The following is a 26135-nucleotide window of genomic DNA, read 5'->3' on the forward strand; positions in this document are numbered from 1 at the left end:
CTATGGTGTTTAGATGGTGAAACACAGTTTTATAAATTGTGGTGAATATATAAAAAATATATTTCAACATTTTTTATGTGTACAATTCAGTGGCATTAATTATGTTCATCATGTTGTGTAACCATCATTTCTATCTGTTTCCAAATTTTTCTATCACCCTCAACAGAAGCTCAGAGCTGCTCAAACAATGACTCCTCTTTTCTCTCCCCCTCTCACCTCTGGTAAGCACTAATAGACCTTGGTCTATATACATTTGCCTATTGTAGACATTTTATATAAGTAGGAAGATTGTGAAGTAAATTTTGAACTGATAATTCATAAAGGGTGTTGGTGCCACAGTCTTTTAGGGGCCTTACAGAACTGGTGGCACAACGGTTAAAGCACTTGTCTGCTTACTGAAAGGACAGCAGTTTGAAACCACCCAGTGCGCCACAGGAGAAAAGACATGGTGATCTGCTCCTGTAAAGATTACAGCCTAGGAAACCCTATGGGGATGTTGCACTCTGTCCTTACTGGGTCGTTACCAGTTGGAATTGACTTGATGGCACACAACAACACAGAACTGCAGGGCTGGCCCAAACCTGGGTTGGTTGTCTAAGGTATATATACCAGTCTGTCTTTCACTTCTATTCTGCAACCCCAGGCTACATACAAAATTAGAAAAATTCACTCTGGCAAGCGAGAAGAGTAGACGAGAAAGGTTCTTAATTAATGGAATGATTTCCATGAAGTGCGCCTGGCTGACCCACTACAGACTGCTGTACTGACAGTGCTTCTGCTTTCTGAGAGTTTTACAGGTCATATCTCATTAACCTCTGAATGACTACTAAGCAGGAGACTGGACAGCTCAGGCTTTTGTTCTGCTCATTTTGCAGCTAAGGAAACAGGACCACTGAGCAGTGACGAGAACTGACCAAGCAAAGGCAGTGAAAGCCGGACAGTACCCAAATCCCTGAATCTGGAACTCAGCTACATCCTGGATTAAAATGATTACTTCAGGGATCCCAGCATGTATTTAAAAAAAAAAAAAAAAAAAAGAGGTATAGAAATACACAAACATGGTAACAGTGATTGCTTCTGTGTGATTGGACTACGGGTTTTCTTTCTTCCTTATACTTTTCAGCACTTTATACAAAGTGTAACTTTTATAAAAATCATTTACTCACAGTACTATTTCGGCAAGGTTTTTTTGGAAAACCAGTCCAGTGCTTAAGTATACAAGCGACATGTGGATATTCCCATATTGCAGACTTGGTAGCTTATTATATCTGTGTGGCTTTATTGGGAAGATGCTTCTGGGTTAATAGGAGGTCACGAGACACGTCCACCTGCACTCCCTTACCTTGGGCATGACAAGGGATAGGGGGCCGTCTTCGTATTCCATACTCTGTCTTTTAGTGGCCGGCTCTTCCTCCTCCTGAGGCTCCCCCTCCTCACTGACACGCTTCTGAGCTGAAGGAACAGATGACAGCTCTGCTGCTGCTGCTGGGACTTCTGTGCTCCTGCTCTCCCTCTCTGAGCCTGACCCTGGGGGTGGGCCCTCCTGAAGGCTCCCATACAGCATGAATAGTGAAGTGGAGGGCACGTACACCAAGGGCTGACCGGCAAGCACAGCTGGTTTCAAGGTCTCCATGTCAGAGGTTGCAGGAGTGAGTGAGATACCTACTTGTCCATTCAGACCATTCTGTGTGGAGAATGCCTGCCCGTCTGTCTGAGGAACAGAAAATACTTGTTGGGCTAAAGGACTAGCAGAATATTCTGAGTCAACGGGAAGGACAGGGAAGGGAAGATTAGGGTCCAAGCTGCTTGATGAAGGCACCACTCTCTTACTGGCAAAGGCTTTGCTCCTGTAATATGAAGAAAAATAATGAGTACCACCAAGTTATCACATTCTACCAGTCCTGAATCTTTGCTTTTCTAAAGAGAACCATAGCAAATCAGGAGTGAGATAATACTGCTCAGGCTAGTCTTAAAAGGAACTCTCCGAAGTCCATATTAGCTAATCCCAGATGCACACGGCCAGGTATAACCTGGATGGATTTTTACGGCTGGGTGGGAAGAGCTTTTGGGGGATCTCAGCTTAGAGCTAATACTGGCTAGTTATAAACTGTGGAGCACTAACTCCTCATTGGGCATTTAGACACTGTTATTATTAGTGGCCACCACTCATCTGTCAGTTTGTGGTACTGTGGTGGCTGTGTGTTGCTATGATGTTGGAAGCTACGCCACTGGTACAAGTACCAGCAGGGTCAGCCATGGTGGACAGGCTTCAGGGGAGATTTTAGACTAAGACAGACTAGGAAGAAAGGTCTACGAATCTGCTGCTGAAAACGTTATGGATCACCACAAAACGCTGTCCGACTCACTTGCTTTGGACATGTTATTGGGACGGGTCAGTTGCAGGAGGAGGATATCATATATGGTCAAATAAGAGGGCCAGCAAGGTAGACCCTTGGTGAGATGAACTGGCACAACAGCTATAATGATGGACTTGAAGATGTTGGGGACTGTGAGGATGACGTAGGACTGGGAAAAGTTTTGTTCTGTCATACAGAAGGTTGCCATGAGTTGGAGCCAACTCCATGGCATCTATTTCTCTGTTATTAGTGTAATATTCTTAATTTTATACTGGTGGTGTGATGGTTAAGAGCTTGGCTGCTATGGGAAAGGCCAGTGGTTCGAATATACCAGCCACTCTGTAGGAGAAAAATGTAGCGATCTGCTTCCGTGAAGACTACAGCCTTGGAAACCCTGTGAGCAGTTCTATTCTGTCCTGTAGGGTTGCTATGAGTTGGAATTGACTTGATGGCAATGGGTACAGGTATTACAATTATAGTTACTCTCATTTCTTCCCCATTTACTAGTGAGGAAAACCAAAGAACAGGACTTAGGCAACTTGCCTAAGACCATCCAGTTATAAAGTGGTGAATCTGGGCCTCCAGCCCAAGTCCATGTGAGGGCAAAGCCTATGTTCTTAGTCAGACGGCCTTGATTTGAATCCAGCTCTATCATTGACTTTCGCTAAATTATTTAACCTCCTGCCTTTTAGCTTCCTCTCTGTAAAATGACGATAATAGTGCCAAACTCAAAGGATTGTTGTTATAACTAGATGAGTTAATACACATAAAACCCTTGGAACAGTGCCTGGTGTTTAGTAAGCAAAGTCAGACACGATAACGACAAAGTGATTCACGGGGCTATCTTGCGTCATTTCTCAGTGCCATGTTACTAGTGAAGTGCCTTTTTCCCATGTATTTATCTTTTTGTTTTCTTTCCCTATAAGCTGTCATGCCTTAGGACACAGATTTTTCACTTTTTGTGACTCTGAGGCTACTTATGCATCTTGTTGGCACACAGGGAAAACTTACAAAAATCTTAATAAACAAATGACTGATGCATTATCAAGACTACTAAACTTCCTGTTTTGCTGAAAGGCAATTCCATTTAGTCAAAGTTAACACTGGAAACAGGAAACAATACACTCTGAGATTTACAGACTACTTACTGTGAATTTTCTTCTATTTGCTGTTTGTAGACAGCTGCCAGACTTCCAATTTCTAAGGAGTAGCCACCTGATCCTGAAAGGGAAAATGGAGGTTGAACAAATAGCAAGAGACTTATATACACCAATTATATACAGCAGAATTCATTATTCACAGCTCAGGGATTATAAGCCTATCTCAAATCCTGTTCTGCTTTTGATTCCAAGACAGAAATTTTAAGAAGCTACTCACTGTTCATGGTGAATTCAGTCTCATCAAGAATTAGTAAGCACACGTACACATAAAAGAAAAATAAAGGAAGAAAAAGAAAAGAAATGTTGCTTTGTAAGTTGGATGAATTTCTGGTCAACCATGGTGGACCTACTGATCCGCAAGGCTGACCAGGATCAATTTTGGGCACGGGGCCATGTTCCTACACTGTAAACTCGGCATTTCTTCTGCCCCCAATAATTGTTTCACTTCCGATAAGTGAAAAGTGGACTCCTGGAAACAACAGATAGGACCTAGAAAGTCAGCTCATTTTAAAATGCCAGCACGTGGGTAGACTACAGTTACATTGTGACGGATAGATCCTATGGGTTCAGCAAGGGCAGATACCTTGTCCTTCTCTGTAAGGGCTGCTGGGTTCTGAGTTCACTTTCCTCTTGATCCTGTCAGAAGCCTGAACTGTGTTAAAGGAGCTATGTCGAGCCAGCCTCTGTTTTGCACAAACTTGAATGTGGCCATATGTTTCTCTTTTCAAGTCTGGTAAGACAGATGCAGAAACATCCACTAGTTCTTCACCTACATAAATGAGAGAATTGGTAGTGTTATTATATAGCTATAATTCAGTATAATATTAGCCTTTTTAAGATATGGCTTTGAGCTTGTAATCGTTAGGGAGCCACTCCATAAATCAAAAACTAAGGAATTTTATGAGCCTTGTCTCAAACCCCAATTTCTTTAGATGCACTCTTTTTTTTTTTTTTTTAAAGTTAGTGAATGACCATAGAGTGAGATTGATTCCATATAGATACATATTCTAAAATTATCTGCACTACAACAAAAGTAGAGCAAGATGTTCTTCAACCCAAATTAGAATGGACCTGACATTTTAGATGCTCTGTTTGGGCACAGAGGATCAAAGGAAAATCCAACCATGCTGACCCTACATGTGTATTTTGAGATTCACTTTCAAGATTCGTGGTGATCAGCCTCTTATGCCACAGCTCTAGGGCAAAGAATGTTAAGAATCTCTATATCTTTTATTACATTTTATTATTTCTCTCTCATACAGAGGAGGCTCAGTTACTAAGTTACCAAAGAAATAAGGTCAGCAGAAATCTCATGGTTGAAGTACTGGAGAAGAGTGAGGATAACAGAAGATTGGGCCTTGGAGGCATATTTTATGCTTAAGGGAGTCTGTGAAGTCAAAACAGGACCCCACCTATAGAGTCAGGCAGCTGACCCTGGTGCCCAGACTGGTACTGCTGCCCGGTCCATTTGTGCTATTAAAAAAAATAAGCTCAAAGCATGCACATTTTAAATTTAAGGCTGATTTAATAAACTGAAAGGCCCACTTACACGTACATTTTCTAAAACACATACTTTCATGTTAACGTAACTTTCACATTAATGTAAAAAGCATAATTTTTAAATTTAAAAATTAAAAAGGCAATCACCTTTAATTTTCTTTTTCTTATAGCAAAAGCCTAATAAATGTTACTTATAGAAAACCAGAAATTACAGATTTAAAAAAAAATGGGTCTAGATAGTAAAAGGGATCATATTTACCCTCCTTCCTGAAACAAACAGAAAAGTTGACAAAATACATAAAGCAACAGCTCTCAAGACACTGGACATCAAGCAATGAAGGACAGTGATGCCTGAGACAGGAATCAAGTGAGGTGAGCTCTATGATTGTCCCAGCTTACTGCCTGGAGAATGTTTCCAGGTTGGGATGTGTGTGTGGACCTAGGCAAAGCCCAGAGGTCTCCCTAAGTTGAGGAGATAGAGCTAGAGTTGACAGGAGAGTACTGGAGAGGAGAGAGCCGTGCAAAGAGCATGCTGTAGATCTGCATAGGGTCCCCTTGAGTACTCAGTGGAGTACTGACATATGTGAGGAAACTAACAGACCAGGTGAAGACTCACTCAGAGGGATTAGAGGAAACAGTCTTCTCAGCTCATACAAGGCTAGGAACAGTGCCTGTTCCCAACAGCCAGAGTGGATAAACCTCGTAATTGAGGGGGCATTCGTTACAGTACTAAAAAGGGTGTTGCCTCAGTAGTGGGGAAGATGCGCCCTACACTAAATGCCACTAGGGCCTGCCTCCCAAAGCTTAAAAGCAAAACCCGAAAGGATCAATGTTTCCAAGTAACTTCACTGCTTCCTAGAACAAAGCTCAACAACATCTTTAGGGATACAGAAATATCCAGGCGCTAATGATGTATAACTCTCAACATCTAAGAGACAATTAAAAATTACTAGGTACACAAAGAAGAAAAATACAACCCACAATGAGGATAAAAATCAATTGAAACTGACCCAGAAATGACAGAATTAGTAGACAAGAACATTAAATGAGTTGTTATAATTGTATTCCATATGTTCAAGAAACTAGAGGAATGAATGAACATATAATGTAGAGACATGGAAAACATAAAGGCCCAAATTGAACTTGTACAGATAAAAGCTACAACGTCTGAGATGAAAACTGCTAATGGCAGACAGTAATACTAAATACTAATAATAGTAAGTATCAAGCGCAGAGGAATAGTGAACTTGAAGATATAGCAATAGCAACTATCCAAAATGAACTGGAGAGAAAAAAGACCAAAAGAAATGAACAAAGCATTAGTGAAATGTGGGACAACTTAAAGCAGCCAAATATACATGTCATTGGAGCTCCTGAGTACAGGAGAGAGGAGAAAACAGAAAAAAAAAAAAAAAAAAGTAATGGCCAAAAATTAACCACATTTGATGAAAAAAGTTAAACCCACAGATCCAAGAAGCTCAGCAAACCCAAGTACAAGAAACATGAGCTACATCAATGCCATCACAATCAAAATGCTTAAAACCAGCCATAACAAGAAAATCTTAAAAGCAACCAGAGAATAAAAAAGCAAAAAACAGAATAGGATTACAGTAGATTTCCTATAGGAAAAAATGCAAGTTAGAAGACAGTGGAACAACTCCTTTAAAGTACTGAAAAATGAAAACCAAAAAAAAAACACTCTGCCGATCTAGAATCCTTTGTCCAGTGAAAATATCTTTCAAAAATAAAGTCAAAATAAAGATGCTTTCAGATATACAAAACTGAAAGAATTCATTGTTGGCAGACCTACGCTAGCGGAAATGTTAACGAAAGCTCAACATGCAGAAGAAAATGATACCGGATGGAAACCTGGGCCCTGCAAAAAGGAATGCGCACTGGAAATGGTAACTCCATGGTGGTTTAGAGTTGGGGCACACACCTTAGAATTTCTATTTAATTTTTTTTTATATAAACAAATTAAGAGGTTAAACTTTAGTGTGCATAAGAATATCAGAAACTTGTTAAAAATTCAGATTTCTGTCTTCTTTTCCCTAAGAGACTCTGGTTCAGTTGCCCTACGATGGGATCTGGAACCAAGCATTCCAGACATTATGATGCAGGTGGTCCACTTTGAGATACACCGGCCTGGCTCCAAGTCCTCTTGCCTCGACAGTGCACAGAGTTCTCCCAGTTGCTGTCCCACTGGTCGTGCAAGTACATGAACTCCTCAGCCTTATAACACCAGCTCACCTCCCCAGCGATCTTATTTTCTTCAGTGGTACCATCACCTAAGTCTTTGTTCTCTTCTGCCTATTACATCTAGTCCAAATTTCTTGGCTTAGGTTTTAAGGCTTTCCAAATGTGGTCCTAACAAACCAAATCTGATATGTCAGTATTTTCTATCCTATCTGTTCCACTTTAATCAGGGTGGCTGGTCTCCGCAACAAACCAAACTTGTTCTTACTTATGTCGTTCCTTCAATTAAAAGGCTCTCCATCCCTCCAAAACCCAAAGCCCATCAGAACTCAACTTGTATTCTCGCTGAATTCCGACAGAGTGTACTACCCTGGTCTAGCTCTTAATTGCTCTATAATTTTCAAATGTGTGCTAATTTTCCACCTTCGATAGAATATCATCAACTAATATGAGGAAGGCACTGAGCCGGGTAATCAAAGATGGATAAGGTCTCCAGGCTCAAATACGTAGACGAGGGCAGTGCCATAACATCAACATCACCAAGTACAATACTGAATTGCAGTAGCTCAGATGAGTCATTCTTTGGGTAATCAGGGAAAACTTCATGGAGGAATAGACATTTGAGCCAGGTCTTGAAGGTTGAGTATTTTTCTGTGGAGAAGAAGCCAAGGAGAAGACAGGCTTGACAGGTGAAAAGAATATGAGAAAGCAAAGGAAACGGCAAAGTTGTATATTTCATGTAGGCAGGGACAGTGTCATACATGTTTTTAAATCTCTCATAGCATTTAGCATAATAATTGGTGCACAGTCGATACTCAGTAAGTACTTGCTGGGTGGAATTATTTATACTTAAATTCTAAGTGGTTTCATCCAATCCGAAGTGAATAATGTGTGACAAGAGAGACAGAAAGCTATGTATTTTATAATCTTGGGATAAGTGGCACACATTTATACCACTAGCACCAAAATTGTTAAGGGTAATTTAAAATTACTTTAATTGCTTTTTTCCTAGGCAGCCCAGCTACATACAAAGTAGCTGGTGTGGTAGGATCTAGTTCCTGATTGCTCAGATATTAGCTCTGCAATAAGTAGACGATAATACCCTCTTATTCCAGTTTAGTTAAATTATGACATTTGTAACCTTTTAAATAAATTACAAAAAAGGTATTACTTCCACATTATATTCAGATGTAATTTTACACATATTAGTTTTGTGATAGTAATTGATATAATTTCTACATTATCTGCATGTTTTATTCTGCTAATGTAGAAACAACCAGAGTTTCAAAAGAAGTGTCACTTTTAATCTTCAGTTCCAAACTTCCTGCAAAAAGCTTTGGAGCAAAATACAAACTTCTAAAGAACTACAATTTAATAATTGCAGAAACTCCCAAGTGAGAAGCTCTCAGTATCTCTCCTGCCTCCTGGACCCACTCTGTGTGAGTTGACCAGCATATGCAGTTTGTAGGTTAATGCTTATTGTTCCAAGAGTGAAGTCAGTAGTCTAACTTTGCATTTGGCTTGGATTACAGGAAATGTGGAGAAACCCTGGTAGAGCAGTGGTTAAGTGATCAGCTGCTAACTGAAAGGTCAGCAGTTCGAACCCACCAGCTGTTCTACAGGAGAAAGATGTAGCAGTCTGCTTCTGTAAAGATATACAGCCTTGGACACCCTGTGGGGCAGTTCTACTCTGCCCTACAGGGTTGCTATGTGTCGGAATTGGTTTGTTTTTTTGTTTGGTGTTGAGAAATGAAGGGGCAGCGGTGGTTCAGTGGTAGATTTCTTGCCCTTCATGCAGGAGACCCAGATTTGATTCCCAGTCAGTGTACCTCATGAGCAGCTACCCCCTGCCAGTAAAGGCTTGCATGTTGCTGTTATGCTGAACAGGTTTCAGCGGAGTTTCCAGATGAAGACTAAAAAGAAAGACCTGGTAATCTACTTCCAAAAAATCAGCCAGTGAAAACCTTATGGATCATAATGGTCTGATCCCATTGTGTATGGGGTCACCGTGAGCTGGGGGCTGATGACAACTAACAAAAACACGGGAAATGAAGGAAAAAAAAAAAAATCTATGTCACAGTGCACTATATGTATAACCTGAAAAAGGAATTTGGAATCCTAAATAAACAGGTCTCAAGCACGCTGCCTTACCATTGGTGCTGAAGTCCACAGGCCCGATCCATTTGAAGGCTGGTTTACGGCCTCGTTCTTCTGTTACATGCACTTTCTTTATCAGAGCCAAGCTGGTCAGAACATTGGCTATGTCATAGAGGCGTCGTACCTTTGCTTGAAGATATAAAGCACAATTATGGTTATACCGTTCCTGGCACCAGTATATTTGAGTTTATGTGATAGGTAACTCTTCTAGGCCACCATATAAATGTCAAGCAGAAAGCAATGAGGTGAGATGAAGAGACCAATGGCTTAGTCATTAAATTGCACAGGATTTATGTACCTGATTTATTTGAAGACAGATATTAAGGGAAGGTCAGTGTGTCCTTCCATTTCCACAACTTCACACCTCTCATAAGAGGTACCTGCTGACATGCAGGGCGCAATGGAATTGCAAAGACACTAAGCAAAGGAAATGGGCTGTAATTAAAGTCTTAGTAAATGTAATTCTGATATGTGGCATGTCAGAAGCTGGCTGAGTTTTTTCCCAGCAGGAAGTCATGGCATTAGCCGCCTGTGAAAATGACAGGGATTCCCCCAGAGCTTCCTGAAGAGGCTGCACTGCTGGTCACGAAGGATGGCTAGGACTCAAGGTCGCCAGGTGTAACTGCAAGACAGGCAGCTCCACACCTGAAATCCTGGATTCTAGCAAGTCAGCCACAGTGTGGTGGGGGGGGGGGGGTGGGGGGTGGGGAGTGGATGGGGAGGGGGAGGTGATGGAAACAGAGGTGGGGAGCATTCCTGAGTCTTCAGAGGCTTTGGGCAAGATGCTTGAAAATGCATATACTCAAGGGGCTAGCACACAGAAAGGGAGGACTATGACCATAAAATATTTCCTAGTGAAGAAATCAATTTACAGGAAGGAAACCTCCTTGATTTCAGGGCTAAGATCAAGCAAAGAGGCTTTGATTATCGTTCAGAAACACTGAGCAGTCACCCTAGATGCAGCATTCTTCCCAGTCCTGATAGGGCCAAATTTTTTCTAGCCATTTCCCCCACAAGGTGGCTGGACTTTCAGCGGGAAAAAGAAAAAGCTAGAGAATGTTGAGCTCATGGCTTCCCAGGGTTTGAAAGGGCTACCAGAAATGGGAGGCATTTGGCTTAGTATCTGTGCTCTGACAGAAAAGCGGGTGCATTAAGTGTGGTACTCGGAAAGTCTCTCCGTTGTCTAGGAGCTATGTCCCGCCTCCCTACCATACCCTGTTCTTACCTGTAGACTACTTTCATCTCCACCCTTCAGAAGAGTATGCAAGGGGTGGAGAAAAAAGGGAAAAGAAAACTCAGACACTCCTTCTTGGATACAGTGATACTAATGGGAAATGCAAAGTAGGTCATATCCTTCCTGATTAGTGTTTGTGGTGAAGGCGTTTTTCTCACCATCGACCATAACTGCTCAGGGAGAAGCATTTGACAAACTTTAATGGGAATTTAGCATGTGATTAACTTAGCTTTCCCACACCACTCACCACCTGTCATTTTGTCATACTATGGTGGCTTGTGTGTTGCTAGTTGCTAGGATCTGGAAGCTAGGCCACCAATATTTCAAATATCAGCAGGGTTACCCAGAGTGAACAGGTTTCAGTGGAGCTTCCAGGCTAAGACAGACTAAAGAAAGGCCTGGTGATTTATTTCCAAAAATCACCCAATGAAAACCTTATGAATCACAACAGAACACTGTCTGACTTTGGAGACATCACTGGGGAGGATTAATCGCTAGACGAAGACGTCATGTTTGGTGAAGAAGAGGGTCACAGGACCCGTGGTAAGATGGACTGACACAGTAGCCACAACAATGCAACAAGGGACTCACACATGCTGGTGATCGTGAGGATGATGCAAGACCGGGCAACATTTTATTCTGTTGTACATAGTCGCCATAAGTCAGAGTCGACTTGATGGCAACTAACAACAGCACAACACCAACAAGCTTTATGAATGCAGGAAGAAGTGCATTTCACAAAAAAGGGAAAAAAAATCTCAAGCAGAAAATATCTACACATGAAATCCCACCCTTTCGGTGCTGATAAAGGGACGGAGGTGGATTCTTACTTTTAAATTTACTATGATCCGGAGTATCTTGGCTTTCTTCTATCAGTATTTTGGCAGCCACATCAAGAGTAACAATCTTGGTTTTGGATACGAGGAACAGCATGACAAACTTCTGGCTCATAATCCTCAAAGATTTGTCTTTTCTACTATTTGCAGATGCTACAAAGGGAATAAAGGAAAGCATCAAAACATACAATTTACCACCATGAACAATATACTTAGAATTAGCTTGAAATATTTAGTTTTGAAACCAGCAGATGGAAAGACCATCCTTGTTATAGGCAGGAGCCTATTTGGACACATCACAAAAAGTTGGCCCATAAAGAAATAAGACTCATTTTCTCGTGGCTCATAAAACTACTCTGCAGTAGGCAGAAACTCTGAAGTGCATATTTTAAATTTCTGTAAAAAAAAAAAAATATATATATATATATTTTTTTGTTAATGCTTTATACTCATACTTCATATAATAGAATCCATGATGCAGTCTTCTTGAAGTGACTTTTTGAAAAGATGAATGCAGAAGAATGAAAGGATAGGGCAGGGACCAGGAATTGCTTTCAGAATGTCAACTCTTCCCTCAAAGGCAAGGACTCCATTTTTACTTCACTGTCTCTAGGATATTCCCTACATACTACGTGTCCACCTCCTCCAATTCTCTTCCAAAGTAGGTGAATAGGTAAATTATAAGTAAAAAAGGAGATACTGATTAGATGGGGATAGCAGGCAAACCATCCCTGACAGATGGCTGCCTCCTTTGGTTATTAGGATAAGTATTGGCTCTTGGCGTGGAACGAAAAGGCATGAGGCAGTGGATCTAATGAAAACCAGGCCCACCATTCTTTCCTTTTCCAGTATTTGCAAGTGAAAGGTGAGTGACACTTGCACTGTATCATCTTAGCAACAGCGAGGAAGGTTAACAATGATACAATCAATAGATGAAACAAGAGGAGGAAGCCCTGATAAACATGAGCTGATGGAGAGGAGGGGCAACGCAGATACAAGCCCCCAGAATTTCTGCATCAAATGAAAGCAGGGATTGTCTCTCTATATCAACATTTTTTTGGTAAAATGTTTTAAGTAATCTACTCCAAAATATAATTTTTTTTTAAATGGCATTTTTTGAAGGATTACTTTCAAGGTATTTTTTACTCGGAGGCTCACAAAAAGAAAACAGCATGTGGCTGTCAATCTAAAACAGGAGTACTGTTAGTGATCTATGGTCCAAAAACACCAAATATCAAGTGAACTGCCACTAGACAGGCTTTAAGTGAGGTTGACTGGGCAGCCCAGTTGGGGAGCCATCTGTCTCCCTTTCTCCAGGAGAGTGAATAAGAGGGCACCTCCCTCCAGGGTTGTCAATCTGGCAATTCCCATCTTAGCAGTGATCTCTTCAGATAAGACCGACTCTCTGCCATTACTCATGTGGTTATAATGGACTCACAAGAGGGATAGTCAGGTTCAGAGAAATCCAATAACTGTTGGTCTTGGGAATCTGGATAGCCATCTTTTTTCCGTTCTCCAAATTTATAATCCATCAAGTCTAGCTCCTTCTGTTGGAGGTATGCCATCTGCTCTTCATATTTTTGCTCCTCTCCTAGTCTCTGGAGGTTCCTCAGGGTTTTTGGCAGGCTGTGCCGTCCATGCCAGCCGTACTGATTTTTGGCCACCCGGCTGACCAGCTGCAGTGACTCCAGGACATTTACAATGTCATAGATGCGTCTCCTTTCAACGCCTGTTTGAAAAACACAAGCCAACAGACATCATGCAGATGAACATTTTTGAGTATACATTCCTTCAGAGCCTGGAAACTACTTTATATGACATCCAGTGCAATGCCCAGCAAGTGTGGATATTCAGCTAAGTTGACCTGTAAGGATGCAAGCAACAAAAATTATTTTTTCTTCTTCTTGGGATCCAAAACTCAGTAAGATATAGGATAAAACATCCATCTAAAAAATGGATGATAGTTCCACCTATGTTTCATAAACAGCATAGCAATGTTTCTTTAGACTTGTTAGGCAAACCACATAAACATTTCAGTAAATCAAAATCGATGGCACTGACCAATACATGTAATAGTGTTCCTAACGGATGCTTCATGAATGCTGGATAGTTGACTTTGATTTGTATTCCTTGTTATGCAGACTCTACAATAAACTGTGTCCAATAAACTAATACCTCATTATTGGACGATATCATTTCTTGGAGTTTGAGGGATGTGAAAAAAACTACCTTGTTAACTCTGAGTGGCCCAGTAAGGAAAAGAGGATGGTAAATATTTTGTTTCCTATTTTGAGCTAGAAACTCAGGAATCAAGAGCATGGGCACCCTTCTCAGGTTGCTGGAGGAAGCCATAAGCAGGGCTGGAGCTACACAGGGGTCTCCTTCACTCATCGTGGCTACCGACAACTCTCTCTGTGCTCCTGTTCACCATATCCTGCCAGACAGCCTGAAGCGAAGCACAGACTCATACAGGCTGACTATGAAGTTCATCAAGTTCTTACCCATTTTCCCAACACCCTTATACAGCTAGAATTATGAGCTAACATCAAGTTTACCAACAATACAGTGGTTAAATGTGGGGACCATCAGTGGGGTGGGCCTGGGCAGGTTATTTTCCCATTCCTGTGCCTTCATATTTTTCTCATAAAAGGATGAGGACTAAACATGATAATAGATGTAAAGGGTGCCCAATGGCTGTTAATTTTATCTACACCTATACTATTGTACTAGCACTGGGTATACTATTGTACATTACATTGTAAATATTTTTGCTTGGCATTGAAGATACCTGCAATCCCTTCTAGCTTAAGAAGGCACAGAAGAAACAGATTTTTAAAATCTCACATCTGTGGCTCATTTTGTTGCACAATAGGCCCTTAGGCTTTGGTGTCCACAGGCCTCCTCTGCTCTCATCTAAATATCCATAACAAAAGCCTCCAGGCATCTCTCAGAAAATCAGCCCAGCTACAAAAATGCTCTTCTTTTGGCTCACTTGCCAGGAGCTGTAACATAATCAGGGCAGACTCAATGAATGTAGCTTTTGGACCTTCAAAGATTTAACATGAGAAATGGACCAAATGACAATGAAAACTTTGGAGCTGAGAGAAAGTCCTATCACACGCATGAAAAGGTATTCACAGTCAATTGGGACACTTCGCCTCATGACCTTGAGGGCTCTTCACCCTCGGAAGTGCAGACTCTGGTGCCAGATGCCTCCTGGAAGGTGCTGGCAGGAGCAGTCAGCAGCCCTTGTCCAGAACTGCTTACTTCTTGTCTGTCTTCAAATATTAACCTATCTTGTTTAGAGTGTAACAGTCTATAAACCTTCCCATTAGAAATATCATGTGAATGCAACCGAGACACCCCAGGGCCAGCCACATGTCTACCTATTTTGTTATTATGTATTTGATAGAGCTAGGAGCTGTTAAGTCTCCATCTAGTGGGTAAACATCCTGAGAAGGAAATTAAAGATTCTCTGACCACTTGGAGAGTAAGGTGCTGCTTAATATGCCGAATGACTGTTTAGAAGGTGGGTTGGCAAAGGCAAATGTGGCAGCCGCTTGCCTGCTTAGTCATTTGCCTTTTCCCTCCGGACTGATTTTAACTGTCTGCTGGCTGGTGCACTAGAAAGTCCCATTTCACAGGTCTCAAGACCTCTAAGTTCCTCTGGGGACTTCCTATCAGGAAGGTTTTCTCTAGCATTCAGCCATCTTTTTCTTTTGTACCAAGGCAATCCTATTAATCCTAGTCATGGCATTAGTTACGCCACCAAGGATTTACCAGTTGTTACCATGCTTCCCATAGTCTCTGGTGGAGCTTATCAAGAAGCTCTCTCAGCCCAATAAAACAGTTTCCTAGGCTGTTATTTTCCATTTGCCAAAGTCATACTGTTCTTTAACTTCTCCCCTATAACGTCAATTTCAAACTTCCATGGCATCAGAATCCAGGAAACAATGCAGTCCCAATGCTCTGCACATCCTTGGTTAAAATATGATCTTACACCTTGTAACCTGAGATGTAGCAGTGAATTTAGGTTTAACTCCAAGAGGGATACCTCTGAAATAGCTTCCAGGAAGAGACCCTGCCATCAGATGGCACGTGTGTTTGGCAGGTCTGGGTGATTAAGAGGCAACAGGAAGCTGCTGTAAAAACTTTTGGAGTTATGCTCCTGGCAGCCATGACATGGGGATTGGCAGTATCCTCTGCAACCCATAGTAGTGTTCCACTTTTCTGTCCTCCCTGGACCTGTAATATAGCCTTCCAACCGTCATTGTTTGCCTTCTGCATTGACCTCAGTGTAAGGCCTGTTGATGGAAGTTGCGTATGTGGAGGAAGTTGGCTTCATGAACCCCATTGAGAAGACAGAACCCCATTGAGAAGGCACTGGATGATCTATCGTTTTACCCTCATCCATTGTAAAGGAGCCTTGGAAGCACAATGGTTATGTGCTTGGCTACTAACCGAAAGGTCGGCAGTTTGAACCCACCAGCTGCTCTGCAGGAGAAAAGACCTGGCGATCTGCTCTGGTAAAGTTTTACAGCCTAAGAAAGCCTATGGGGCAGTTTTACTCTGTCCTACAGGGTCACTGTGAGTTGGAATCGACTTGACAGCACACAATGACAACAATATTCACTGTAAGACCAGTTTCAGGACCCTGTTCTTTAACTGGCTCACATCCCCCACTTGTTTCATTGGCCCTGGGCTTAGAATACTGTATTCTACTTCTGGATTCCAAAATCGCTCCCCAAATCCAGCACCCTAGTTTCCCTTCCTGGTTATAGAGGTTAACAGGGTAGCTTTGGAAGGGCAAGGGTGGGATTTATCTCATACGAGTTGAGTAGAAACTGTTCCACAGAATAAGAATTCCTCATGCGAGGCAATGAGTTAGGCACTTTACTGATATTCTCTCCAACTCTTGCTATGTCTCTGCAAGGCTGGTGCTACAGTCCGTATCTCATAGATGAGAAAAGGCTAACCTTTTCAAGCTCTCACAGCCCATAAACTAGGGAGCTGAGCTTCAAACCCAGCCCAAAGCTCAGCCCACAATCTTCTCATCACAACCCACTGCCTCCTCATCTCAGCTTCTGAAAACTAAAATCTTTTTAGCCATCAGCTTGAATAATTCAGATTGACAATTATCTACTGCTGTATACTCTCTGGACTATGGGAAGAAACAGAAATAATACATAAATGAAAAATATAATCTAGCACAAAACCTATTTAGCTGACTTCTTCAGGGACTTTTTACTTCTAGGGGCCCTGGTGGCACAGCGGTTAAGTACTTGGCTGCTAACCAAAAGGTCCGTGGTTCAAATTCACCAGCCACTCCGTGAGAGAAAGATGTGGGAGTCTGCCTCCATAAAGATTTACATCCTTGGAAACCCTATGGGGCAGTTCTACTCTGTCCTATAGGGTCTCTATAAGACAGAATTGACTTGATGACAACAGGTTTTGGTTTGGTTTTTCTTTTTGGTTCTGTATGTAAAACCCCTTATTTTTTAGTACACACCCAAAGTCACCTTTAAACCATTGTGATTTCAGCTTATTGTCAACAGTGTGTTCATCCTGAAACCAAATGCAATCCATGCCCACTAGGGGTCTCTATTCTGAAGCAGCTGTATACATATTTATAGCCACACACTGTCCCACATTATACATACGCATGCCATGTGAGCACATGTATCCCTCTTTGTTATAAGGTTTAACTATCTCAGTTACATCTAGATGTGTTTTTTCCCTACTTTGGCAGGCTTGCTGCCAATGGTATGATACAAGGCTTCAAACGTAATGCTCTTGCTCTCAAATCTTGCTTTATAAATAAAACCAGCTCTGAACTCCTAGAAGATTATTACAAATAAATAGGATATTTCTAAATCATTTTTTAGTATGTCTGAGGTAAGATAAAATTAAAACAAGAATATGAATTTATAATGTGTCTGTTTTGGGTCTGTTATAAAAGTATTTTTAAGATAATAAAATCCAAAAAAAATTTTTTTTTTTTTAACACTTTGGCCTAGAAGGGTACCTGGAATTCCACACACAATGAAGAGAAATCTGTTGCAGAGGAAGCTCTACCTGCTCCTCTGTCTTCACCCTTTTGGAGGGCCCACTCTTTGCCTCAAAAAAAGGTGCTACGACCTAAGGCCTTCAGCCTCCCCAAGGAAATCAGTTTCCCACTGTAACTGGAGACAGGGCTCCAGGTAAGCTGATCATACATACCAAGACTGACAGCAACTTCATCTAGGGAGATAGTAGTTTTCTCAGTTGACAAGGGATAACTTGGGTAGCGAGCTAGAAACTTCTGGCACAGGAGTCCTAAACTTTTCTGTTTTCTGCTTGGCCTTTGCTTTTCAAATTCGTCCACAGCACTGTCCCCAACATCATCAAGCTACAGAGGGCAGATAGAAGGAAGAAGGGAGATGTAACAGTTAATATCCTAAGAGAGAAATTTTAATGGTGAGTACTGGCCTGTTGGGGGGGACATCCAATCTATACTATCTTTGATTCTGGTTCAAATAACATTTTCTAATCTAATTTTCATAACGTTTTACGTATTTTCCTCTCCAGATTAAATGTTTTCTCCTTTGCAATTTGAGGCTGAGCCTATTGATTAAAGGCTTAGAAAATAAAAAATCCAGTCATTTACAGGCTGTTAAACCCTTGTTAACAGTGTCGTTATTGGACCCGTAGAATCAGCATTCACCAGGAGCGTGTTAGAGATGCAGAACCTCAGGCCTCACCCCAGACCTGCTGCATCAGAATACGTCTTTTCCTAGATCCTGGGTGAGTCCCATTGAGGTGAAAGTCTGCGGTGCACTGGCCTGCACTATATCACCAAACTGCTTTGGTTTATTTTTTACAACTGACCAAGGGTAAATGAAACTGAATAGGGCAGCTAAATCTTACTCTTCCTTATTGTAAGCTCACCAGACCAGTGCCTTTGTCTCATCAACCCACATGTGAAAGAACTCAATTCAAGCCCCAAGAAACCAAAAGTCTTTTTAATGAACATAATTCAAGGAAAAAATGATATGATACTCTCAACAGATTCAGAAAAAGCATTTAATAAATTTAGTACTCATGATTTCCAAAAATCCCTTAGAAAACTAAAAGGATAGTTTTCTAAATAGGAGAACTTATTTAACTTAAAAAAGTATACTCAGGAAAACTTAACGGCAAACATCTGTCTTAATGGGAAAACCTTGGGAGAATTTTCTAATTAGGAAAATGGTAAGGATGCTCATTATCACACTGCCTCTTCTACACCACACTGGATGAAGAAGACAAATGCATGAAGATGAGAAAAAGAAATTGAGGCACAGGAATAGGAAAGGAATAAAGAAAACTTTCATTTTTCAGGAGAGAAGATTGTTTACATAAAAACACAAAAGAAACTCAGACAAATTATTAGCAATAATAAGAGTTCAGCAAGGTAGCTGAGTACAAGATCAGTATATAAATCAGCTGCATTCCTATATAACCAAAACAGAAAATAAATTAAGAGAAAGACATCATTTACGATGGTAACAAAAATGATAAGGTTCTTAGGAATCGACCAAAAAATCTATTTGCATAAAGTACTAAAGCTTAGATCTAAATGATGGAGAATAGACTATCTTCATGGATAGGAAGACTCAGTACCGTAAAGATGCCAGTTAATCTCAAATTAATCTAATAGATTCAATGCAACACCAATTCAAATTTCATCTAAAGTGTATATGGAAGAACAAGGGCCAAGAATAGCGAAGACCCTTCTGGAAAAAAAAAAAAAGGCAAAAAAAATTGTTTTACCTTATATTAGAGTTATTATACTATGGTATTGCTGTAGGGATGGGTAAATTGACCAACGGAACAGAAAAAAGTCCAGAAACAGACCCATACATAAATGAAACTGACACATGACAGTGGTAGTACTGCTAACTAGGGAGAAGAGAAAGAACTACGGAATAAATGTTATTGGGAGAACTGATTAGCCACATAGAAAAAAAAAAATTATATCCTTGACTCACATGATACAAAAAAATCAATTTCAAATAAAGTTTTAAACTTATAAATCAATTTTTACATGAAGAAAATATAGGAAAATATTTTTCTAACCTTGGAATAGGGAAGGGCTTCTTTAAACAGACATAAAAAGCGGCAACCTTAGAAGAAAGATAAACTGGACTCTGTTAAAATTAAGAACTTTTGTTTACCAAAAAATAATATCAAATGATAAGACAAACACCAAACTGAAAGAATATGTATGTAATACACATAATTGATAAAAGTTTAGTATCAAGAACATGTAAGAAACTCCTACAAATCAATCAGAAAAAGAAAAACCACCCAATAAAAAATCAGCAAAAAACATGAACAGGCATTTCACAAACGAGGAAACATAGTGGTCAGTAAACATGAGGAAAGATGTTTAACCTCATGAGTGATCACAGAATGCAAATGAATACCACAATAAGATACAATTATATACCCACTAGATTGGCAGAAATTAATAAATTTGACAATTTCAAGTGTCAGAGATGATGTGGATCAATAAATGTTTATACATCGCTGGTGAAAGCAAACAGCACTTTAGAAAACCATCTGGTATTTTTGCATATTCAACGGCCTAGCAATCCCACCACTACGTGTATACCGTAGGATAGCAGTTCTCAAACTTTTTGGTCTCAGGACTCCTTTATATTCTTAAAAATTACAGAAGACCTTAAAAAGCTTTTTGTTTATGTGGATTTTATCGATCAGTATTTACCACATTAGCAAGTAAAATGGAGACACTTTAAAACACTTAATCATATTTAAAAATATTTTAAAATAACACAAATGCCATATTTTTAATGAGAAATAACTACATTTTCTAAGACAAAAATGTTTAGTGAGAAAAGTGGCACTATGTTATACACTTTTCATATCTCTTCAGTATCTGGCTTAATATAAGCAAACTGGATTCTCATGTTTGCTTCTGCATTCAATCTGTTGTAATATCTACATGTTATCACCAGGATACTCCAGTGTACACTTGTGAGAGAAAGAATTCAAAAGGCAAATGCCTTAGAATTATTATGAAAATAACTTTGACCTTGCTGATCACCTGAAAGAGTCTCAGGGACTCTGAGGTCCGGACGCCACTTGTTGAAAACTGCTGCCCTAGAGAAACTTGTATATGTATGTACACCAGAAGTCACATACAAGGATATTAGAGCAGCATAGCTCATACTAGAGCCCTGGTGGCACAGTGGTTAAGCATTTGGCTACTAACCAAAAAGTCAACAGTTCAAATCTACCAGCTGCTCCTTGGAAACCCTATGGGGGCAGTACTACTCTGTCCTATAGGGTTGCTATGAGCCGGAATCAACTCAGTGGCAACATTTTTTTTAATAGTTCATACTAGTCCCAAACTAGAAACAACCCACATGACTATAAACATGAGAACAGATAAATTGTGCAATGAAGTATCATACAGCAGTGAAAATGAAAGAACTACAGCTAGCCACATGCAAAAACATGGACGAACCTTAAGGTTGGATGTTGATGGAAAAGAGCAACTGCCAGATAACAACATGCTGCATCATTTCAATTTTATAAGCTTAAAACCCAAACAATACAAAACAAAAACCTAATCAACATATTACATGAGCATACACATGTATGTGACAGAGTGATTTAAAAACAGCAAGGAAATGATAAATACGAACTCAAGATAGAGGTTTCTGTGGGGGAAGCAGGTGTTGATTAATAGTATTCTGCTTGTTTTTGAGCTGGGACATGGATTTGTGGGTATAAAGATATTACATTTATGACAAGTGTATATTATCAAATATTCAATACAAATGTAATAAAAAACAAATTAAAATAAAAGGCTTTTTTTTAAGGTCAAAATTTGGGGTATTTACATTTTTAGATAACTGGAAGGTTGAAAATTCCCTTACAAAGCTTGGATAAAAACCAAAACTTAATTGTTTTAGGAGCGAATGAATCAACTAGTTCTACCAAAGAAACAGATGAATAACATTACCTCATGAAAGAGGTCACTCATTGGGTGATTTTAACTTTGCTACTTTTTGTGAAGAAAATAAAAAAACAACTAATATTTATATGCCTCTCATAGTAAAAAGCACATCTATTTTCATTCAATTCTTACAACCGTAATATAATCAGGGCAAATATTATGATCCCATTGTACAGATGAGGAAATTAAGGTATAAAGACATTGAGTGATCTTCTGCTAGCCACTCAGCTAATGATTTGAACTCAAGGCCTCTGAAACCAAGTCTTATGCACTTTCCACATCAAATACAAAATGGAAACGGAAACAAAAGAATAGCCTGGACTTAAGAGGAGAATTGTGAATTTCTTTCTGGCTTTAAGCACGTAAGAACTATTCTTAAAATTGTATGATTTGTATTTAGTCACATGAAGAAATCTTTTAAGCTCTATCTCCGCAATTAAGTGTGAGCAGATTAAATTCATTTTGCTATATTAATTCAATTGTAATTCAGAGATGGATTAAGTTGTTTTCTCCTCTCCCAATTTCTTCATTTTGGCAATTTTTACAATCCCCCCTCCCCCCCCAAAATCCACGAAAAGGAGGAAAACTGGCAAAGATAAGACTCAGATCTATGAGTAACTTTTATTATGTGTTAGCAAGTCTGGTGAAAAGTTTGATGGGAGAGTGAAAACTGAAAAGTAAACATAAGATACTTATTCAATAGCTCTGGTTCCCCCACAGGACAGGTAATTTAAATATGGCTTTACTTTAATAAAGCCCCAAGCCAAAACAGAAAATATACAAGAATGAAATTTCCCAAGTCAAAAGTATTTAGATTCTATTACCTTTAAAATTGGACCAAAGTGAAAATTCACTGTATCATAAAAAAAACCCAAAATTCCTTCATTAAATCAAAATTATTAAATACTGTTACATAAAAAAAGGTTATTTTAAAATGTGTACTGGTCAACGGAATAACAGAAGAAAGTATTCAGATGAAAAATGAGATACAGAATGCGTATTCCATTTCAGCTATAAATCAAAAAAGACATTAAGTTTACTACTGTTTTTGGCTCAGTAGTAACCGAAAAATTCTTTGAGAATTCAGTGACTTTTTAACAATCAACTAAAAAAAAAAAAAAAAATTCACTAAAAGTCCTTAGGAACACAACCCGTTTACCTGTAGAGAGTCTGTAAACGCATCATCCTTGTTTTCGATGGGTCTGAACAGTCCCTTTTTCTTCTCCCGGTCCCTTATGTCAGGGCTGGCTGCGCTAATGAGCATCTTCAAGTTAGCTGTGGGTGTCCATGGTTCTACTTGCTGTCGGTCCACGAGCTTAACCGGAGTGATGGGATTTCTTTCTGGAGTGAAGATTTTTTGCTTCGATAAATCAATTGGTTCATTTTTTATTGGAGTCTTCGGAGCCATCCTCGATCGATCAACAAATATATTTTCCTATTTAAAAAAAGAGACCTTTTAGCAAGAACGAGAAAGGACAGGTATTGGCTAAGAGTTCACTTTGTTTCCACCATTATCTAAGTCATGAAAATGCAAACAGGCTCATATGTTCAGGGCTAAAAAGAATTAGGCTAGGACTCATGGAAATTAGAAGAATTCACTGGAATTTAAGAGTGGCTCCAATGAAAGACCGAATATAATCTACTACTCCTTTTGTCCTTTTATTACCTAGTACTGCTGTAACAAAAAATACCTCAAATGGGTGGATTTAAAGGACAGATGATACCTTTTCATAGTTCTCTTGGCCGTGCTGATTCCTTCTGTGGGCCTCTCTGGTGACTGCTGGCAGTCTTTGGCGTTCCTTTGCTACATCTGTGGCCCCCTCCCCCATGTGTGTATGTCTCTATGTGTCTGTACTCCCCTTTATCAAAGATATTTAGAAGGGATTAGGTTTCGGACCTACCCTATGCTGGTATGGCCTCATTAACATAACAAAAGGAAACAATTTCTAAACAGGGTCATTTATAGGTATAAGAGTTAGGACTTCAACAACTTTTTGAGGGCACAATTCAATCCATAACGGTCTTTGAATATATCTTTCAAGGTAGCTCTGTGAGCCAATGATGAGTGTATATGTCACTGGTAGGTGTTTGTTATACTTGGGGATGATAAGGGCAGATGTGGGTTGAGTCCACATTGCTTCTGTGTGCCGTATTTTTTTAAGAACTATTTATAAGTTTGCACTAACCAGAGAACAACAATTATGCTTTTGTAGTTCAATGCTCACCAGTACTAATACAGCAATTAGTTACAGGACCAGTTAATGGAAGAGCATCCAAGGAAATAATTCCATTTCCAATCAACCTAGGGAGCTGTCTGCTATCTCCAGGGCAGTGTTTCTCAAACTATCCATAACGAAGGACCAGGCGTTTTATTTTCAAATTCCCGTATACTAATATGTGGTTCTACTGCATATGACTAGTATGCAGCTCCTGCCACATGCAACTTACCTTTTGAGCCTGACAACTATCAACCTCGTCTACACCCTGTTCAACAAGAAGAGACCATGGATCATAGACTTGAATGCTACAGTGGCAGTAACAAATTGCTATGAAGTTTCTAAGTGTTTAATGCTCCATCCCGATGGCACTGGGTTTTTTTTTTTTCCTGTTCTTAAGTTTTCACAGCCTGATGGTGGTTCATTGTAGTAGAATTCAGTTCCAGTCATCAGGGTCTTATATAATTATGAAAGTAGATGAAGTAAATATCTGTCACTACCTTTCCAGTGCAAACGCTGGTGGCATAGTACTTAAGTGCTACAGGTGCCAGCCAAGAGGTCGGCAGTTCGAATCTAACAGGTGCTCTGTGGAAACTCTATGGGGCCTATAGGGTCACTATGAGTTGGAATTAACTCGTCAACAGGTTTTCAGGTTTACCTTTCCTGTACACATATCACACTACAGCTACTGAACGCTTAGATTTTGGCTGAGCAGCAGTTTATGGTTTTAAACAAGTGCTTTCCAATAAAAGAGCAGGAGAAGAGGTGAACGATCATTTGGGAGAAACCGGAGTTTGTGTTAGGATGCCAGCTCTTTATTCCTTAGATTAGCAGAAGCTACCAGTTAGCTATGGCTGAGGTTCTGTCCTAGTATAACAGGGAGTGGGAATGAGGATTTCTCACTCCATAGCAGTAAGCATCCAGCTGAAAGCACTGCATCTGTCTACATCTTTTAACATCTACTAGAGTGCAATTCTGATGAAATCTTCTACAAATGAACTCTCAAGTGAAATTATTAATGAGTGTTTGCTATGTGCCATGCCATTTATACATTACGTGTATTAACTGCTCACCCAACCCTGAGATAGGTACTGTTATTTTTCCATTTTACAGATGAAGAAACTGAGGCACAGAGAAGTTAAATAACTTTCCCAAGGTCAATACAACCTCACTCAGTGTAAGAAGCACTGGTATAAAAGAACTGGCTCAAAAGCAGAAGTTTCTCAAATTCTGCATCCAGAAATGAGCTTGTGCTGGGTGAAAACTGGGAAGCTACCATTATTTTTAGCACAAGGTCCCTAGGAGGCCATGTTGATCTCCATTAGCATCTACGGAAAGGCAGCATGGAGGAGTAGTTATGCATGCAGGCTTGACAGCCAGCTTGTTTGGGTTTCGTACCCATTCTTTATTACCATTCATTCTGGCACTTAGTGCTAATATAATATTAAAAAATATATATATATATAGCATACCATATTTCTATTTAACTTCCTGGCTGTGTGTCTTGTGTCATTAGTGGGACTGTGCACTTCTGGAAGTCAAAGAGAGCAAGTTCCACATCTTATTCCTCACAATACTTGGAACATCTTGCTCATTACACGTGCTTGAAGAATACCAAAAAAAAAAAAACCCCAGAACAAAAACAAAAACTGCCATCGAGTCAATTCCAACTCATAGCAACTCTACAGGGCAGAGGAGAACTGCCCCATAGGATTTCTAAGGCTGTACATCTTTATAGAAGCATACTGTCATATTTTTCTTCTGTGGAGTGGCTGGTTGGCAGCCAAGCACTTAACCACAGTGCCACCAGGGTCCCCACCGTGCCTTGATTATTTGGTTATCCCAAAAGGTATCTGCAGGTAGAAAGTGTGGCTCAGGATTGCTAAAGTGGATAGAGATTTACCTTCCTCCATGGTATATGGAAACACTGGTGGCGTAGTAGTTAAGAGCTATGGCTGCTAACCAAAAGGTTAGCAGTTCGAATCCATAAGGTGCTCCTTGGAAACCCTATGGGGCATTTCCACTCTGTCCTACAGGGTTGCTATGAGTTGGAATTGACTTGACAGCAATGGGTTTAGGTTTTTTTTTTTTTTTATGGTATATGGACTCACAAGGAAGATTGGCTCCTAATTTTTCCCTACCTACGGAGCAATTCAGAACTGATTATTTCCTCCTATACTTTGATAAGGAGCCCTGGTGGTGCAATGGTTAAGAACTGGGTTGCTAAACTGAAAAGTCAGTGGCTGGAACCCACCCAGTGGCTCCACTGGAGAAAAGACCTGGTGATTTGTTCCTGTAAAGATTAGAACCAAGAAAACTCTATGAGGCAGTCCTACTCTATCAAATAGGGTTGCTGTAAGTTGAAATCGACTTGATAGCACCCAACAACACTTTGATATGGTATTTTCACTACTGCGTAAGTGATACTTAAAGTAGGAAGGGATTTAGGTAGTGTGGTAGAAGGTAATGATTA

The 26135-nt window shown here is 40.0% G+C and overlaps 1 protein-coding gene across 1 annotated transcript in view; it reads right to left on the minus strand.

Annotated features, from left to right (window-relative positions):
* The window catches only part of E2F7 (E2F transcription factor 7), a 40251-nt gene that overhangs the window by 9108 nt on the left and 5008 nt on the right, over nt 1-26135 (minus strand). The window contains exons 3-10 of the mRNA XM_049883949.1: nt 22606-22881; nt 17660-17828; nt 12879-13169; nt 11435-11593; nt 9365-9499; nt 4101-4286; nt 3506-3578; nt 1343-1847 (exon numbers count right to left, since the gene is read on the minus strand). Coding sequence (XP_049739906.1) covers nt 1343-1847; nt 3506-3578; nt 4101-4286; nt 9365-9499; nt 11435-11593; nt 12879-13169; nt 17660-17828; nt 22606-22881 — 1794 coding nt within the window. The remainder of the gene's footprint in view (nt 1-1342; nt 1848-3505; nt 3579-4100; nt 4287-9364; nt 9500-11434; nt 11594-12878; nt 13170-17659; nt 17829-22605; nt 22882-26135) is intronic.

Source organism: Elephas maximus, chromosome 4 (genome assembly GCF_024166365.1).
Source record: "Elephas maximus indicus isolate mEleMax1 chromosome 4, mEleMax1 primary haplotype, whole genome shotgun sequence".
Taxonomy (NCBI): domain Eukaryota; kingdom Metazoa; phylum Chordata; class Mammalia; order Proboscidea; family Elephantidae; genus Elephas; species Elephas maximus.